Source organism: Cibotium barometz, chromosome 24 (assembly GCF_041138505.1).
Source record: "Cibotium barometz isolate CiBa-2024 chromosome 24, ASM4113850v1, whole genome shotgun sequence".
NCBI lineage: Eukaryota > Viridiplantae > Streptophyta > Polypodiopsida > Cyatheales > Cibotiaceae > Cibotium > Cibotium barometz.
Genome location: NC_141069.1, coordinates 32,038,912 through 32,059,271, shown reverse-complemented (window position 1 = coordinate 32,059,271; position 20,360 = coordinate 32,038,912). Strand labels below are relative to the sequence as shown.

General features: G+C 44.7%; 1 protein-coding gene across 4 annotated transcripts in view; it reads right to left on the bottom strand.

The window, feature by feature from the left end:
* The window catches only part of LOC147625192 (KOW domain-containing protein), a 50,978-nt gene extending 31,093 nt beyond the window's left edge, over nucleotides 1-19,885 (bottom strand). The window contains exons 1-2 of one of the 4 annotated variants that reach the window (XM_086818959.1): nucleotides 19,864-19,885; nucleotides 19,524-19,657 (exon numbers count right to left, since the gene is read on the bottom strand). In XM_086818959.1, the coding sequence (XP_086675085.1) occupies nucleotides 19,524-19,583 (60 nt within the window). In that variant the 5' untranslated portion in view covers nucleotides 19,584-19,657; nucleotides 19,864-19,885. Of the gene's footprint in view, nucleotides 1-19,523; nucleotides 19,658-19,735 lie in introns of all 4 variants that reach the window. The other 3 variants (XM_086818956.1, XM_086818957.1, XM_086818958.1) reach the window with 3 other exon arrangements.
* Between the last annotated feature and the right edge of the window lie 475 nt (nucleotides 19,886-20,360).

Below are 20,360 nucleotides of genomic sequence, written 5' to 3'. Positions count from 1 at the left end.
GTAGGCTTGTTGTTATGGAGGATGCTTTTTTGGACCCGGTGGGATGCTTTGGATCTATGGTTGCTAACTGTGCCTGGGGCACAGTGGTACTTCCAAAGTTTTTTGGATTTGGATCAGAATTATGAAGACAATGTAGGGTTAGGGTTAGGGTTTACACAGGTTCAAGCAAGCGTGGAAACCAAGAGAGGAGTGAACACGACTTCAGTATGCTTCAATGATAAGAAAGTGAAGTACAATAGCCACATGATAGTGACCCTAAAAGATAAGTGTTCACATGTCCGGCCATAAATGTGCCGGGTGGACCAAAACACTTATAAACTGCATATAAGTGAAACTGACCTAAACTGGGGGAAAAAAACCTCCACTAACTGAAGTAAAAAGTGCCCCAGTAATCTACTGATGATCACTAGCACTCCTCTGGGTGCATACACAGCATAAAACCCAACAAACCCCCCTGGAGTGATATGTGATCACTGTACATCATCCACCAAAAGGAAACAAATTCAAAGCATTGCGGAATGCTTCAAATTTCGGACGTGGTAATGCCTTGGTGAAGATGTCTGCCACATTCTGATCTATAGGACAGTAGATCAGACTGATATCTCCTGCCTGGAGTCTCTCCCGAACAAAATGATAGTGAATCTCAATGTGTTTCGTGCGAGCATGAAACACAGGATTCCTGGCCACAGCAATGGCACTCTGACTATCAGTATAGATAGGTGTAGGCTCCTCCACCGAAATATCCATATCAATCATGAGACGACGCAGCCAAACACACTCAACAGTAGTAGTGTAGGCTGCTCTGTACTCGGCCTCACAAGACGAAGTGGCCACTGTGGTCTGTTTCTTGCTTAGCCAAGAAATGCATGAAGCGCCAAGGAAGAAACAATTTCCACTAGTGGAATGTCCGGTATCAAAACCACCAGCCCAATCTGAATCACTGTAAGCGTGTAACTGCATGTCACCCCCCTCAGGATAAAGCAACCCAAGAGACAAGGTAACCTGCAAATAACGGAATACACGCTTCACAGCTTGCCAATGTGACAACCGTGGGCTGTGCATGAATCTGCTCAACTGAGAGACTGCATACTGAATATCTGGCCTTGTATTACACAAGTAAATGAGGCACCCAACAGCCTGAGCATATGTAGTGGCATCAAAGGAAACACTGTCATCTTGTAGTGACAGTTTCATCCCAGGCTCCATAGGAGTACTAATAGGCTTGCAATCCTGAAATTTAAACTTCTCTAGAAGTTTAGCAACATAACGTGATTGCAACAACCCAATGCCTCTGTTATCCTGCACAATCTGTATGCCCAAATAGTAATGTACAAGGCCCAAGTCAGACATGTCAAATGTCTGTTGCAGTATCTCCTTAAAAGCTGCAATTTTGTCATCATTTGATCCCATGAGCAAGAGATCATCCACATAAAGACTGATGACCAGCAGATCTGTCTCTTCTTTCTTTACATACAGAGTGGCCTCTGATGGACTGTTCACAAATCCCTGAGTGAGTAGAAAAGCATCTATTTTTGCATACCAAGCTCGTGGAGCTTGTTTCAAACCATACAAGGCCTTTTTCAGCCTGCATACTTTCCCCTCATGACCATGTTCTGCAAATCCCATGGGCTGAAATACATAAACTTCCTCCTCGAGGTCCCCATGTAGGAATGCAGTCTTTATGTCCAACTGGTGAACAACCCAACCACGATGTGCAGCCAATGCAATGACACACCTAAGTGTCGACATACGGGATGTAGGAGCAAATGTCTCCTCATAATCAATGCCCTTCTTCTGTGCATAGCCCTTTGCAACTAGACGGGCTTTGTACCTGTCAATGGATCCATCTGCATGTCTTTTCAACTTATAGACCCATTTAGTACCAATGGCTTTCTTGCCTTTGGGCAGATCAACCAAATCCCATGTTTGATTCTTTTTAATAGAATCAATCTCATCTTGCATGGCTTTGACCCTCTAAATGGCTGTCCTGTAATGTCCTCAAATACCATCTAGGTATATGTCTGACCTGTGGTGCCTGCTGTCCCATATTTGGTTCAGCTTCTGGCTCATTTGACTGCTGAATTTCTGCACCACCTACATCATTTGCTGGCTGTCCAGTACCCTCATGAGTTGGATCACCAACTGTGGAATGAAACTCCATGGGTAGTAGACCTTCAAACACATCATTTTCAGCCTGATTTGCCTCATAACCAGCCATGGATATTTCTGATTTTTCATCAAAAATCACATCCCGACTGATGAATATCTTCCTGGATAGTGGGTCATATAACCTGTAGCCCTTGCTCTCACGGCTATACCCAACAAAAATGCATTTTGTGGCTTTATCATCAAGCTTCCTCCTCAACTCTTTGGGTATGTGTGCATATGCAAGACACCCAAAGATACGAAAATGCGATACAGAAGGCTTGCGGCCATGCCAAGCCTCAAAAGGAGTAATAGAAACCAATGCCTTTGTGGGACATCGATTCAAAATATGACAAGCACACATTACTGCTTCCACCCAAAAGATATGTGGTAGTCTTTTTGCCTTTAGCATACATCTGGCCATCTCCATGAGTGACCGATTCTTCCTTTCTGCAACCCCATTCTGCTGTGGAGTGTAAGGAGTAGTATACTGATGTTTTATACCTCTACTCCCAAGAAAGGAATTCAGCACATGTGACATATATTCCCCCCCTCGGTCAGAACGGAGAGTCTTCACCTTGCATCCTGACTATGTCTCAGCAAGTGCTACAAAGGCCAAAAATGCATCATATACCTGTGATTTCTGTGTCAAAGGATACACCCAGCATATACGAGAGAAGTCATCAATAAATGTTGCAAAATAAAAGCAACCACCTAATGACTTCGTCTGCATGGGACCACAAAGATCACTGTGTATAAGTTGCAACTTTGCAGTTGCTCTTAGAGCCTGATCACGTGGGAAGGAAAACCTGTGCATTCTTCCCAAAATACATCCTTCACAAATGTGATCTGGAGGCTTCTCCATGAGAGGTAGATCTGTAAACATATTATGTCGCTGCATAAGCATAAGACTCCCAAAATTTACATGCCCCATGCGAGCATGCCATAACTCCGCATCAACCATAGCTGGAGTAAGAGTGAATGCATGATAAGCAGACTGATCCACTGGCTGAAATGCATCCAACTGATAAAGTCCATGACATAATGTACCAGTAAGCATCAAGGTCAAGGCATTAGCTTTGTCTCTGACCATGCATTTATCATCATCAAAGTGGACCTGCATTCCACAATGTGCTAAAGAAGAAATGGACAACAAATTCTTCTTTATCCCTGGTACATATAAGGCATCTGTAAGGCGGAGAATGAAGCCATCAATGGCTGTGAGCTGAATCTCCCCAATGCCACGAACTGGATATGAAGCATTGTTGGCACACTGAACAGTTTTGCCAACAGGGGCAGGGCCAACATGACTAAACAAATCCCTGCGAGATGTGATATGCTTTGAGGCACCACTATCAAAATACCAAGTACATGCATGCTCTGTCAAACTGAGTGCCTGTGAAGACCGAGAGGCATCATAGCTGCATGTATAAAAACAGTAATCCATGTCCTCAACAAAAGAAGCAGTCTCTGGAGGAGCTTTAGAAGCATCATTAACAGACATCCCAGCTTCCTTTGCCTTTTCTTTGGCAATCCTCTTCCTACATTCCGTGATGTAGTGACCTGGCTTCTTACAGTAATGACATTTGCCCTTCTTCTTGGGCTGTCCATCACCTTTCTTGGTATCCTGTGAAGAACCACCATCACCTGAGTTTTGATTTGCACTCTTTGGCTGAGTTTTTCCTTTCCCCTTTTGACCTGTAGTAAATGCTTGTTCAGCATTTGTGTTCATATTCATATTCTTCCTCATTTGCTCCTCTTGTAGTAAGAGAGCAACAAGTTCCTGATACTTGAGGGGTTCAACAGCATTCCTCATGCTGAGGTTCAAAGAGGTATGAAAAGCCAAGTAAGATCTTGGCAAAGAGTGCAAGATGGTGGACACAAGCTGTGTCTCAGGAATAATCTCATCCACATTGATGAGTTGTTCTCTCAAATCCTGCAGCTTGTTTAAGTGGCTAGACATATCATCTCCTTCATTCATTTTCTGATTTTCCAGCTCTCTTTTCAAAAATGAGATCCTAGCCTCATTACGAGCAGCATACATCTGCTCCAAAGTCACCCATGCATTCTGTGAAGAGCCAGCTGAACGAATATGAGGTATAATGGACCTCTGTACTGACAATGCAATGAGTGACAAAGCTTGTGCATCCCTGGCATCCCATGTCTTTTGAGCATTTGTTCTCTGAACAGGCAATGGCTGTCCTGGAGCCTGTACCTGTTGTCCTCGTCCACGAGCACCCCCTTGGGGAGGAGTCTCTGGAGCCAATGGACCTGGACGTGGTTCATCACCACTAACAAAATCCCAAAGACCTTTTGCCACAAGCACATTTTTCAGCATAAAACTCCACAAGGAGTAGTTCGTGCCATCCAATTTGTCTTCCTTAGACAAATATGTGAATACATCACTTTGCTGTTGATTTGCCATTATGCTTTACGCACAATGTTGTACCTGTTTACCAAAAAACCCAATAACAGAAACCCTGATAATAACTGTACTCCACTGAATACAGTTCACCCAAATCTGCCTGCACTCTCAATCCTCTGAATGTGCAGCTCAATGCACCAATGACTCAGTAGAGCAGCAAATGGCGTACACAATGCCAAAATGCCCCAAAAATGCCCAAATTTGTTGCACCCAAACTGTGCAAAAAACCTGTATTGTTCTTTGCTAGAAAATCTGCCTGTTGTGCCTGTATATTTTCACAGAGAAAATAAAAATGCCCAATATTCAAAATATGTAATGCTTACCACTTCTGTATTGTGCAGGTACTCAGCAACTCAGTCGAGGTGCTGTACTGTGCATGTACTTTGACTATACTATTGCAGTCGTGTACTACCAGTTCCACAGTACTGTCCTGGCGCAGTCTTCGAATCAGGTACAGTATACGCGTGTGCTGCTGTTTCAGGTACAGGCGATGACAGGCGCAATCATTCGAAGCAGGTACAGTAGGCGGCGCTTGACTGTTGCAGTACCCGACTGAAGGCGGTGCACAGATGTATGGCTGCGCTTGACTGTACGGGCTGGTACACGTACGCTGACAGGTACAGTATGCTGTACGGCGCTGTCAGGTACGGAATGCTGTGCAGCGCATAGTTGTAGCTGAAGGCAGCGCAGACAAGGTGTACGGGCAGCAGATGTTGAAGCCGGCGCAGACAAGGTGTACTGAAGTTGACGCAGACAAGGTGTACGTATGCTATACGGGCAGCAGCAATGCAGAGCTTCAATGCTCTGATACCAATTGAAGACAATGTAGGGTTAGGGTTAGGGTTTACACAGGTTCAAGCAAGCGTGGAAACCAAGAGAGGAGTGAACACGACTTCAGTATGCTTCAATGATAAGAAAGTGAAGTACAATAACCACATGATAGTGACCCTAAAAGATAAGTGTTCACATGTGCGGCCATAAATGTGCCGGGTGGACCAAAACACTTATAAACTGCATATAAGTGAAACTGACCTAAACTGGGGGAAAAAACCTCCACTAACTGAAGTAAAAAGTGCCCCAGTAATCTACTGATGATCACTAGCACTCCTCTGGGTGCATACACAGCATAAAACCCAACAAATTAGGTTGGGCTTGTACCAGTCCGACGATATCTTTTCTCAGAGGGGGATATGGAGTCCTTTCATCTTGCGATGCCCACCTCAATGGCGTGTACTTATGTACAGCATTGGGCAACTCATGGTACAGAGTTTGAGCAGATGGTGTCGAGCAGATGGTGTCAAAATACGCAGCGGAAATGATAACCAAATCTGAGACCACAAGAGCAAGTAGAGTGCAGAAAATAGACAGCACAAGAGAAGGAGAGAGATAGGCATGTAACTCTTCTCTATACACAGGATCCCGAGATGAATACTGAATACAACAATGTGGGGGCAATGGGGCCTATTTATATGGCCCCAAACTGGGGTCGGCCAGCATAGAAATCACCCACAACCCCTACTGAGCAGGTCGGCCAGCTCCATGTGCAAAAGAGTGCAGTCGGCCAGCTCCAGTTGCTCCTGCCAACATGTGGCAACCACCCACACCATGGAAAAATGGGAAAAAATGGAGAAAAATACAGGGGGTGAGGAAAAATGAGAAAACACCTATACAAGGCAGGCACACCCACAACAGAGGCCCTGGTGTCTAATAAAGACAGCGCTCCCGCATCGTCGACGACTTTGCAAGGTTCATAACCCGCATCTGCACTTCCAAGGAGATCCTCTTCATGGGTGATACCCTGTTATAAAGAGAAGCCAAGTGCTGCCATATGCCTCTGGCCAACGTCATATGCTTTACGTGATTGATTACTTGTGGTGTGCAATTGAGGAAAATAAATGACCGGACCCTCGCGTTGACACGATCCCACGTCTGTGCCTGTGCCTCACGGTCCTTCTTCATTGACAGTAACTCGCCTTCCTCTGCTTCCAGCCGTGGAACCCCGATAACGATGAAATCAGCAAGGTCATATGACTCCAGCACAGACTCCATCATAACCTTCCAGATGCCGTAATTGTTCTCGTCCAACTGACGATCAACTGGGAACGTGGGGAGAGTTGGGATCTTCACATGCTTCTCAGCCAGCTCTAACAAATCTGCCATCGCGGGGATGTAACTGAAAAGGGTGGGTGGTGGGAAAAAAAAACTCTAAACCTGCAAGTGGCTGTCCACCAGCAACTTAACCCGCCTTCCTCTTGCTACTTCTCTTCCCGAACAGTCCAAACAGTCCACCAATCAGCAACGTAACAATCCCCCTCTTGCTCAGGAAACTCCCAAGATCTTTCAAGAGCCTAGGGCTCTGATACCATGTCAAAATACGCAACAGAAATGATAACCAAATCTGAGACCACAAGAGCAAGTAGAATGCAGAAAGTAGACAACACAAGAGAAGGAGAGAGATAGGCGTGTAACTCTTCTCTATACACAAGATCCCGAGATGAATACTGAATACAACAATGTGGGGGCAATGGGGCCTATTTATATGGCCCCAAACTGCAGTCGGCCAGTGCTGAGATGCGCCGCCAGCCCACACAACTGGGTACTTCAGTCGGCCAGCATAGAAATCACCCACAACCCCTACTGAGCACGTCGGCCAGCTCCGTGTGCAAAAGAGTGCAGTTGGCCAGCTCCAGTTGCTCCTGCCAACATGTGGCAGCTAGCCACACCATGGAAAAATGGGAAAAAATACGAGGAGTGCGGAAAAATGAGAAAACACCTATACAGGGCGAGCACACCCACAACACAAGCCCTGTGTCTAATAAAGACAGGAGATGACTTCTAACAAATGGACCCCATCTTTTCTACAAAGTCTTTACATCTTGCGATGCCGATCTTTTCAAAGGATGCTTTTGTACAACATTTGGCTACTCTTGGTGCAGAGTTGGAGCAGATTGACTCTATTTCTTTTGAGGGTTCAAGTGAGGAGCAACTTGCTTCTCCTAGGATTGATTATCTACAGGATCTGATCTTGGTTGGTTATGAGGTTTTTCATACCTTCTCCAAGCTGGATACACGACATTCGACTTCAGGGAGCGTTCTTACACTTGGGTTTGGAACCATTATTTGGAGCAAAACGGTCGCAGCCTACAGGCTACATGGTTGTTTTCTTCCAGAGGAGCGGTGTACCTGGCAGCTTGTTCTGTTGCTTTTGTAGCTAAGTTGCTGAGGAGATTGCTTGTTGAGCTTTCTTGGTACCTATTTTTGCAGTCTTTCATCTTTGATCGAGAACGACATTTCTGGCTTTTCGGAGTTCACGCCGCATCCGATGCTGAGAGGGGGTGTTAGACATCATCCCCTTCTTGCTGGCTTCCTATTTGGTGTCCCATTTTAGCCTCTAGGGCTGACCGTGTTAGTCAGAGGGGCTGGTCACCCCTCACATATATTTTCCCATATTTTTTCCCATTTTATGGAGTCTTGGGTATTTTCCCCAATCGTGGAGGTATTTATCACGAGTCGGCTACCTACTCATGGGCATATATATAGCTAGCTTGCCTCCCTCATTTCTCACTGCTTGCTTAGCATTGTTTGCTGCAGTCCCTCACATACGAGGTTCTCCCCTCTTGCTCGGGACATGTATTCCTTTTGGTGATGATATTGAGAGAAGGTTCTCACCTATGTTTCCTCTCTATCTCTCTCTCACTCTCTCTCCTGTGTTTTCACTTTCCCTTCTTCCGCTACACATTCTATCAAGAATAGGGTTAGTCTTTGATACCAATTGTTGGCAGCTACGTTTCCTGCATACGAGCAAAGCTATGGAGGGTGAAAGGACTTCATGGTGCACGTGGAGAGAGGAGTGAGAGTAAAGTGAGAAAACTAAAGATCATGCAATGGACGACTTGGCTAAGTATTCTGCACGCTGGGTCGAGCTTGGAACTGCAAAACGCCCCCCCCCCCCCCCCCCCCGGGATCTGTTGGCATTATCATCTCCAAATTGGGCATATATGTGCATATTTCATGCTTTATCTGGCCAAATTTATGAGGCCATGCATTCATCTTATTTTAGATATTTTTTTGCTATTTTTGTCTATTTTTTAGACATTATTCTAGAATTTTTTGCATAGTCGGCCAGCCCACTGTTTTTATGCTGGCCGACCAGCTCTTGTCCAACCTATAAATAGGTGGCTTGGGTTAGCATCATTAGTACATCATTATTCAGCTATTGCTGTTGGTTGTATGCACCTACGGGCAACCCTCGTGCTCTACTTCAGCAGATAACAAGTTTTCTACTTCAGTTCTTTTGCACATGTGTTTCTTTGCAAGATCTATTTGCTGTTTTTTCTGATTTACAGCCATTCTTTCATGGTATCTGAGCCCAGTGTTGCAAAGGGACCTGCGTTTTCTACATCTACTGCTGTAGGCAAAGATCCACCGCATCTACATCTACAAAGGAGCTACGTTTTCCACAGAGGTGCTGCATTTTCAGCCTGAGATCTGCGTTTTCAGATCTCAGCCCCGTATTTTGGTGCTACAACAAGGTTTTAACCCAGGGGAGTCATTTCTTACCTCTCCTTTTGGTTTCCCACCCTCCCATCCCTTCTTCTCCTTCCTTTCTCTTTGCTGCACTCAGCTTTCGAGGAGGAGATTGCTGATTTTCTGATCAGCTCTGTTGAAGAGGAGGATTCAGCTGCGTTATCGAAGATATGGCTTCTGGTCATAGTCATTCTTCTCACTCGAGGATTCTCTTTTCTTCTCCCCGATCCCAAGCCCCAAATTCACAGGGATCTTCTTCCCAGCTCTTCTTGTTTCTCTACCTTATTCCCAGATTCCTGCTTCTTTTCCTTCCATATTCCCCACCACAAACACTTCTCTTGTTTCTCCCCTCCCACAAACTGTAACTCGCAACGGGTGCCCGGGGAACTAGGGCCTTTTACACACTTGTTGATACCATCAATGCATGTTAAAACACTTAAACATGGCCACAGCCTTAACACATATCCATCATCACTTTGCATAAAACATAAAGCTGGACAAAACATCCACAAATGCTGAAAATGGAGCTTGCACGTGTGACACCGCATAGAGGCCGGAATGGGCCGACCCCCCCCTTGGAGTATTTTATTACCCAAGGAGAATAATATCATGTACAAGCTTTGAGGGCCTTACTCTCCCCACGGGAGATGCCGGATTATCCCTATACAAATGCCATAACACAGCCCAACACAAGGCTACCAAGCCGGAACATAGGCTGTAGAAATGCCGGGCCAACAATATAATCCATATACCTCCGTGTGGGTACTGATTCTTCCCCAAAAACCACGGGTCTTCATGCAATAGAGCTGGTACAGCAAGTACAACTCTCCATTCAGCTGGTACAATAGGTACAGCAAGTACAAATGTTGGTACAGTAGATACAATGACTAGTACAGCCGGTACGGTGGCTGGTACAGCAAGTACAAGTACAAATGTTGGTACAACAAGTACAATGACTAGTGCAGCAGGTACGGTGGCTGGTACAGTGTTGGGAATAAAGTCCCAGTTTCGCCTCCGGACCTTGATCATCGCGTAGCTCTTTTCGAGAGCTTCGCGGCCATATATTTACTTGTACATTTGGCCCCCATTTGGGCCTTGTAACGGCATTCTTTGTATTTGGTCCGCCGGGCGTCCCATAAGTTGGGCGCCCGCCCATACCCTTGTATCACTATAAATACGAGGTCTCCCTTGAGCCTCAATAAGACATTCAAGATATTCTTGAGCATTGTGTGAGTTCTCTCTCTCTCTCACTCTCACTCTTCTCTATCTCCTCTGCACTTCCTTGGCTAAGGCTCTTGTGTTTGAGTCATTCTCCTCCAACGACTGGTATCAGAGCTATGGAGGGAAGCTGTATGCAGAAGCTATGGAGTTAGAGGTGTCTTCCACCACTTGACTACGGGATCGTCAAACACCTCCCTTCTATCATCAAGATGGTGCGTTTTTTTTTCTAGAGTGCTGCTCTTTTCTTTTTAACGCAGGAGCCTCTTTTGTGGTTTTTCCTTGCTTTCCCTTTCTCCTGCGTTTTCTGCTCCACCCCTGCTGCCCTTCTGCTGCGTTTTTCCTCTCCCTTGCTGCCCCCTTTGCTGCGTTTTTCCTCTCCATTGCTGCCCCTGTGCTGCGTTTCTGGTGCTGCGCTGCTGCAATCAGCAGCGTTTTTGTTGCTTTGTTCTCTGCCTGCTGTACGGTTGCCATCAGCAGCAGCCAACGCTGCTGCCAGCAGCCCCACGACTACCAGCAGCAGCTAAGGCTGCAGCCAGCAGCCCCACGACCACCAGCAGCAGCCAACGCTGCAGCCAGCAGCCCCAAGGCCACCAGCAAGCAGTCCGGGCTGCAGCCAGCAGTCCCACGGCCACTAGAAATGCCGGGCCAACAATATAATCCATATACCTCCGTGTGGGTACTGATTCTTCCCCAAAAACCACGGGTCTTCATGCAATAGAGCTGGTACAGCAAGTACAACTCTCCATTCAGCTGGTACAATAGGTACAGCAAGTACAAATGTTGGTACAGTAGATACAATGACTAGTACAGCCGGTACGGTGGCTGGTACAGCAAGTACAAGTACAAATGTTGGTACAACAAGTACAATGACTAGTGCAGCAGGTACAGTGGCTGGTACAATTGGTACGATGGCTAGTACAGCAAGTGCAGAGGCTGGTACAACCGGTACGGTGGCTGGTGCAACAGGTACAACAAGTACAAATGCTGGTACAAGTACAATGGCTGGTACAACAAGTACAAAGGCTGGTACAACCGGTACGGTGGCTGGTACAACAGGTGCAGAGGCTGGTACAACCGGTACGATGGCTGGTATAGCAAGTACAGCAAGTACAAATGCTGGTGCAACACGTACAATGGCTAGAAATCATAATAAATGATCAAATTCCCTTGCCATCAGTATTTCTTCGCGATGGAAGCCTCCAAAACAGTCCCCAACAGCCGGTATTCTTCATGGGCAGCCTTCAAGAGAGAGAGAAAGAGAGTAGCCATCATTAGGGTAGCCTTCAACGGTGGTAGAGGCTAGTGTGTAGCAAGAGAGCCTCTCTCTTAATGAAGAGAGAGGGCTCCAATTTATAGATTTGGGCCTCCCATGAGCTAAAATGGCAAGAGAAGGCTACAATGACAAGTAGAGAGCCACACAATAGCTGAAGTGACAAGTGTGAGGCCACTTGTCTCACTTTGATCCACTTTATAACAAGTGTCAGGCCACTTGTCTCACTTTGGTCCACTTTCTTGCCATATGTCCCAATCTAAGAGATGGGTCCTTCCATAATCTTTACCTCTAAAAATATCCCAACTTGTAGACATTCTGTTCATAGGCACTTTGCCAACTCTTGGTATCTGCTCAATTCCAGATGTAATGACACGAACAAAATTTCCATCGGAGTGGGGCCAAAAATAGCAACTCTCCTAAATTTTAGGAGTGTGGTCCTTTGTATTCTAGGATAATCCCCCATTCCCAAAGCTTGTACTTTCCAAATATTTAAACACCCTGGAGTCCACCAGACCCCTTTCAGACTGGGAAATGTCCAGGCTGGTGACATCCTCCCTAGCTTCTTAAAAGTTGTCCGCAACTTTAAGCTTGTCCCATCGATTGGGCGAGACGAGACAGTCTCAAAAATCCAATATAATTGAAGAATCCATGTCCCAAAGAAATGGGCGAGACTAAATAAGTCTCCATAATACCAATATCAAAATCATGTCCCAAGATATATGGGCGAGACAGAAACAGTCCCATAAGTCCAGATATCATAATCATGTCCCAAGATAAATGGGCGAGACAAAACAGTCCCATAAGTCCAGATATCATAATCCATGTCCCAAGTAAATGGGCGAGACAAAACAGTCCCATAAGTCCAGATATCATAATCCATGTCCCAAGTAAATGGGCGAGACAAAATAAGTCTCCTGCCAACAAGACATCGGTCCACATGACCCTTGGCATAGACATAAGTCCCGTCATGTCCACTTTACCACTTGCACTCCGTGTTGGTACTCTGACCACACACCTTGGATGAGAGGTGGGCTTACAAGAGACACACAATGAGCCGGAACGGCCGACCTCTCCCTTGAGTAAATTGTATTACTATTGGAGAAATTCAATATATAGCTTCACGGGCATCCATTGCCAAATCCTCCATGCCAATGCATATGAAATTCATCATTTAGAAAACAATGGTATGTCGATGTAGATCACCAAGGAGCTGCCTTGACGCCCGGCCCGACTTCAGTGCCCATATTCTCTACCATTGGCTCTATGTTCTACCAAGCAAGGTAGCAACATCTTGAAGAGCACTTAGGACAAGAGAAATACTACACAGGGCGGCTAAACAAGGAGTCCTGAAAACAATCACTCGCAGGCATAGATAACCTGGTGTTCCATACGCATTTCTGCTACACAAAGTTTATAGGCATTTCGGCCACCAACTCACACTACCCTCTCAAGTGCCCATGTTCCCTGCTCTCTATTGTTCCACCCACACATGGTAGAAACAATCTTCAAGAGAGCACGTAGGACAAGAGTGCTTGTCACTACCCTTTGAAGTGCCCATGTTCCCTTCCATCTGCTCTCTATTGTTCCACCCTCACATGGTAGAAACAATCTTCAAGAGAGCACGTAGGACAAGAGAACACTACACAGGGTATGTGAATCATGAGTTCCATAAGTCCAATGCATCCCAAATAAAGGGAGCCAAAAAGAATAATCCATCCCAGTAAAAGGGAGCCATGAAAAGAATTCATCCCATTAAAGAGAGCCATAAACAATGTTTCCCTGAAACCATCTCAAGGCAAACAACAACACCTTTCTCCTTGCATAGCTATACAAGGGTTAGTGAATATCAAAAACACTTGATAGCAAAAGCACTAACTTTGCAAACTCAAAGTATACTTAGCTTTTCTTTACCAGGTTGGTCATGAAGCCAAAAGAAATATCTCCTCACCATGTCCTTAAGATATCCCGAGATATATCTCCATATAGCTTGCCTGTAAGCTTGATAATATAATCCACAATATCCATATGGAAAGAGTGCTAAACGTGTGCACATAAAGCCAACTCCATACTTCCAAGATAAATTTTGTGAATTCATAAATCCTTAGACCAAGCTGTCTATTGCTCATGCTCTTGCTTCATAGGCTCTGAAGTGGCTGGCCATGCTTAATAGCAATGATAGTAAGTGTGGTCCCCACTCGAGATCTTTTCTCTTCCTTATTGATAGAAGAAAGCCTCCGCTTCCAAGAAAGCCTATGCTCTGATACCAATGTAACTCGCAACGGGTGCCCGGGGAACTAGGGCCTTTTACACACTTGTTGATACCATCAATGCATGTTAAAACACTTAAACATGGCCACAGCCTTAACACATATCCATCATCACTTTGCATAAAACATAAAGCTGGACAAAACATCCACAAATGCTGAAAATGGAGCTTGCACGTGTGACACCCCATAGAGGCCGGAATGGACCGACCCCCCCCCTTGGAGTATTTTATTACCCAAGGAGAATAATATCATGTACAAGCTTTGAGGGCCTTACTCTCCCCACGGGAGATGCCGGATTATCCCTATACAAATGCCATAACACAGCCCAACACAAGGCTACCAAGCCGGAACATAGGCTGTAGAAATGCCGGGCCAACAATATAATCCATATACCTCCGTGTGGGTACTGATTCTTCCCCGAAAACCACGGGTCTTCATGCAATAGAGCTGGTAGAGCAAGTACAACTCTCCATTCAGCTGGTACAGTAGGTACAGCAAGTACAAATGCTGGTACAGTAGATACAATGACTAGTACAGCCGGTACGATGGCTGATACAGCAGGTACAGCAAGTACAAATGTTGGTACAACAGGTACAATGACTAGTATAGCAGGTACAGTGGCTGGTACAGTTGGTACGGTGGCTGGTACAGCAAGTACAGAGACTGGTACAATCGGTACGGTGGCTGGTGCAACAGGTACAACAAGTACAAATGCTGGTACAGCAAGTACAATGGTTGGTATAGCAAGTGCAGAGGCTGGTACAACCGGTACGATGGCTGGTACAATAGGTACAGAGGCTAGTACAACCGGTACAGTGGCTGGTATAGCAAGTACAACAAGTACAAATGCTGGCGCAACAAGTACAATGGCTAGAAATCATAATAAATGATCAAATTCCCTTGCCTTCAGTATTTCTTCGCGATGGAAGCCTCCAAAACAGTCCCCAACAGCCGGTATTCTTCATGGGCAGCCTTCAAGAGAGAGAGAAAGAGAGTAGCCATCATTAGGGCAGCCTTCAACGGTGGTAGAGGCTAGTGTGTAGCAAGAGAGCCTCTCTTAATGAAGAGAGAGGGCTCCAATTTATAGATTTGGGCCTCCCATGAGCTAAAATGGCAAGAGAAGGCTACAATGACAAGTAGAGAGCCACACAATAGCTAAAGTGACAAGTGTGAGGCCACTTGTCTCACTTTGATCCACTTTATAACAAGTGTGAGGCCACTTGTTTCACTTTGATCCACTTTATAACAAGTGTCAGGCCACTTGTCTCACTTTGGTCCACTTTCTTGCCACATGTCCCAATCTAAGAGATGGGTCCTTCCATAATCTTTACCTCTAAAAATATCCCAACTGGTAGACATTCTGTCATAGGCACTTTGCCAACTCTTGGTATCTGCTCAATTCCAGATGTAATGACGCGAACAAAATTTCCATCGGAGTGGAGCCAAAATTAGCAACTCTCCTAAATTTTAGAAGTGAACAGCCGGTATTCTTCAATGTAACTCGCAATGGGTGCCCGGGGAACTAGGGCCTTTTACACACTTGTTGATACCATCAATGCATGTTAAAACACTTAAACATGGCCACAGCCTTAACACATATCCATCATCACTTTGCATAAAACATAAAGCTGGACAAAACATCCACAAATGCTGAAAATGGAGCTTGCACGTGTGACACCGCATAGAGGCCGGATTGGGCCGACCCCCCCCTTGGAGTATTTTATCACCCAAGGAGAATAATATCATGTACAAGTTTTGAGGGCCTTACTCTCCCCACGGGAGATGCCGGATTATCCCTATACAAATGCCATAACACAGCCCAACACAAGGCTACCAAGCCGGAACATAGGCTGTAGAAATGCCGGGCCAACAATATAATCCATATACCTCCGTGTGGGTACTGATTCTTCCCCAAAAACCACGGGTCTTCATGCAATAGAGCTGGTACAGCAAGTACAACTCTCCATTCAGCTGGTACAATAGGTACAGCAAGTACAAATGTTGGTACAGTAGATACAATGACTAGTACAGCAGGTACGGTGGCTGGTGCAGCAGGTACGGTGGCTGGTACAGCAGGTACAGCAAGTACAAATGTTGGTACAGCAAGTACAATGACTAGTACAACATGTACAGTGGCTGGTACAGTTGGTACGGTGGCTTGTACAGCATGTGCAGAGGCTGGTACAACTGGTACGGTGGCTGGTACAACAGGTACAGCAGTACAAATGCTGGTACAACAGGTACAATGGCTGGTACAGCAAGTACAGAGGCTGGTACAGCCGGTACGGTGGCTGGTACAGCAGGTACAGAGGCTGGTACAGCTGGTACGGTGGCTGGTATAGCAAGTACAACAAGTACAAATGCTGGTGCAACAAGTACAATGGCTAGAAATCATAATAAATGATCAAATTCCCTTGCCTTCAGTATTTCTTCGCGATGGAAGCCTCCAAAACAGTCCCCAACAGCCGGTATTCTTCATGGGCAGCCTTCAAGAGAGAGAGAAAGAGAGTAGCCATCATGAGGGCAACCTTCAACGGTGGTAGAGGCTAGTGTGTAGCAAGAGAGTCTCTCTTAATGAAGAGAGAGGGCTCCAATTTATAGATTTGGGCCTCCCATGAGCTAAAATGGCAAGAGAAGGCTACAATGACAAGTAGAGAGCCACACAATAGCTGAAGTGACAAGTGTGAGGCCACTTGTCTCACTTTGATCCACTTTATAACAAGTGTCAGGCCACTTGTCTCACTTTGGTCCACTTTCTTGCCACATGTCCCAATCTAAGAGATGGGTCCTTCCATAATCTTTACCTCTAAAAATATCCCAACTGGTAGACATTCTGTCATAGGCACTTTGCCAACTCTTGGTATCTGCTCAATTCCAGATGTAATGACGCGAACAAAATTTCCATCGGAGTGGGGTCAAAAATAGCAACTCTCCTAAATTTTAGGAGTGTGGTCCTTTGTATTCTAGGATAATCCCCCATTCCCAAAGCTTGTACTTTCCAAATATTTAAACACCCTGGAGTCCACCAGACCCCTTTCAGACTGGGAAATGTCCAGGCTGGTGACACAAACCCTCATCCCAACCCCTTCCCATGTGCCATCCTAGATGCTGATGATGATAATGATGATGCTACTCATGACGATGATGCTACTGCTGATGATGCTCTAAATGCTATCCTAACTGCAATCCTAATCAAGGATTATGTTATTCATGCTAGAGATTAGGTATGGCACGAGCGTGCACGTGACATCTCCTCTTGCTAAACTTAATGACGGGGAGGACACTCTGTCATCCTTCCTCCTTGGACTACTAACTTTGACCTTCTACTTTAACTTTGACTTTGACTTTGATATTTTGTATGAACACCTTCCACTTATGATCTCCACTTCCAAGTCTTGATGAAGAACTAAGCATCTGCTCCACTGTTGTCTCCATGCCTGCTATCCCTTTCCCTTAACACAATGGTGGTCACCTGCCAGAACTGATCATGCATGTTGCTAGGCCTTTGAAATTGATCTAAGAGCTTAATGATGTACTGGTTCTAAGTACATACCCTCAAGGAATGCTTTCCTCAAGCTTTGCCTATTGCAAACCACTCCACCTGCTACCCTGACTGCATTCTTCTAATAGATATGTGCACCTCCTTAAGACTATGCTTAGTAGCTTACCCTGAATGCTCTCATACCAATGTTGCATGGGCACGGAAGCCTTGTTGTACTAACCCACAACCCTAAAACTCATTAAGAACAAGATGTTGATTTAAACATGATTAAAACAAAGGAGAGAGAAGAAGAGAGATAGTTGGTGTTAGGTTTTCTTTATTATATGGTACAAAAAGGTGATTGTATGTTTGTACATGACTTAGGCCCTTGGTCTACCCCCAAAGGGGCGACCTCTGGCCCCTTCTACATGCTTAATGCCGAATGCTACTTCTGCAAATGACTGAATGACTAATTGAAATGATGACTTTATGCTTTTATATATGCTTCAGGTGTTGGTCGGCTAGCAACTGCTGCTGTCGGCCTACTGCTTGGATAAATAATCATAAAATCTTCTGATAAATGCGCTTTTTCTTCAATGCTTCCCCTTGTGCTGGCCTTCACACTGATGCTAGCCGACTGGTTGCCTAAGTCCTCTATGGACTGTCGACGGCTGCCTAAATACCCCTGATGGTGGTGATGATGCTCTAAATGTTGTCCTAACTATCGTGATCCATGGACGATTTTGAAACGAGTCACATTCGTCGCTCACAAGTAAAGCTTATCACAGGACTATCCTGTCCACCCAATATTTTGTGGGAGTCGATTGAAGCTTTTCTTCAAGGCAGTGGATGAAATGATTGCTTTATAGAAACTTGATTAGAAAGACCATGGGCAAAATCAAATCTTGAAACACAAAGAAAGACAGCTACAAAATCTTACTTTGCAACTTAGAAAGAAGAGTTTCAATCTCTGAGTTTGTCATCCTTTGCTATGTGCTCTGGTTACCATAGTAATAGCACTCCATACTATTTGCATTTTAATTTCTTTGCAAACTACCTCGACCTCTCTGGCTCCCCTGCCTCTAGAGTGACCTCTTCCACCTATATGAGACTAATTTTCTTGTTGTTGTTGTTGCTTTTGGTTTTTATTTCCAAATCAACCACCACCGCGTCCTCTAGATGGTAATCTGACTCTATATCTATCTGTATCTAAGTAGAAGGCTTGCTCATGTGAATTTCCAGAGGAGGAACCTCCCCAATATTCATCTCCTCACGAATGAGGAGAGCATTTAGATCCTGAAAATCAAGAAAGTTATCTCAAACTCCAACGGAGGTCTAAAACTAACTATTTCTTGCCAAGAATAATGATTTTTAAAAGGGGAAAATTGTTACGACTCCTTTGATTACACGCAGATAATGCATGGAAAAACTAACAGCAACATACAAATGCACACACAACATACGAGATTAAGTGTAAACCGATAACATTCGTGGGTGACGATCATAGGCCAAAGACCCAATGAATGATGTGTAGCACGGAGTACCAACACGAACACAAAGACACATGAGTATGGTGTGTGGCTGATAAGGTACATACTAGACGCCCAAGGTCATTGGTATATATACGGTTGGATGGATTAACATAGTATGCCATGCTAGGTTTTCTTTTCCTAATTTAGGGAGTTCATCTTCTTCCCTCTCTCACGTTTTTGCATAGAAGCATAACACAAGGCTTAGGGTTTGATGACAGTACAATAAATATCATAATAAATATTGAAAATCTTATGGACTCTAAAAACAACAATCTATGTATCATAAGCATGGTTCAAGTTTGGCCGGTGCTAAGTGCATGCGTGATATCCTTACTTGTATAACAAAATCCATGCATCATGACCGTGGTGTTTCCTCTAAATGATACGTAGATCTGGCTATGTGATATGTTTCTTAAAGATGAAAAATGCATCAAACCATCATGGTTCCAGCTTAATGATAAGTTGCGCGTGGTATGCTTAATATGATAAATATGCATAGAACCATGGTGTTTCAACTCGACAGTAAGTCAAGCTTGCTATGCAGCGTGCTTAAATACAGATGGTATGTGCATCACGAAAATGGATAAGTCGAGCTTGTTAAGCAACATGTCTCGAAGATGATAAATACATAAGAAAGGAGTCAGAATGGCACCTTGTCACCTCTGAGGACTTTCCAGTGCTTGAAGACAACCTGAGGTTTTTTCCAGCCCATGGTTCAGCACTTGGAAAAAACTTCCAGCTATGGCAACTCTGTGTGAAGTCCTGCTCCTTTTTGTTAAGCTCTCACTGTACAGCAAGCACATCAGTGTTAGCCTACAAACCCTAAAACCATTCCTGCATTTCTTGTACAAACCCTAAAGCTACCTCTTAAAACCCTAAATTTCATTGCTTTTAGCTTCTGCTGGTAATCGTTAAAAAAACCTACAGAGAGACCTGAAGTTGTCCCGCAATTTTAAAAGACAAAAAATAAACCCACAGAATAGGACAAGCACCTCTTCTATTTACTTCACATTTTTCTCTCTACTTTTTTTCGCTTTTTTCAATATGATTTGTTCACACACGATAGGATTTCAGATTACGCCAACGTATCCGGCCCTATACATTCGGTCCTTAAAACACCAAGGGGAAAAAACACACTCCCAAAGGGTGCCTAACTTCAATCAAGGGAGTGGAGAAGCAGCACGACCACAAGCAACAGGGAGTGGACATGACCACAAGCTGTGTTTCTGTTAACAAAACCATGGATCAAAGCAAGGTGTCCCATGAGTGTCACGTGCACCATCAACTCTAGGCTAGGAACATTATCCATTAGCCAATCTATATAAAGCAAAAAGGCCTAAATATGTGCTCCATGCTCCCAATCTCGTTTTTTGGTGCTTCTCAATAGTTAATGGCTTTTTTTATGAGCAACATCTTAAACCTTAGTGAGTTTAGTTTAGCAAAGGTTCTACAACATTCCCTGTGTACATTGTAGATTTGGAAAGAGGAC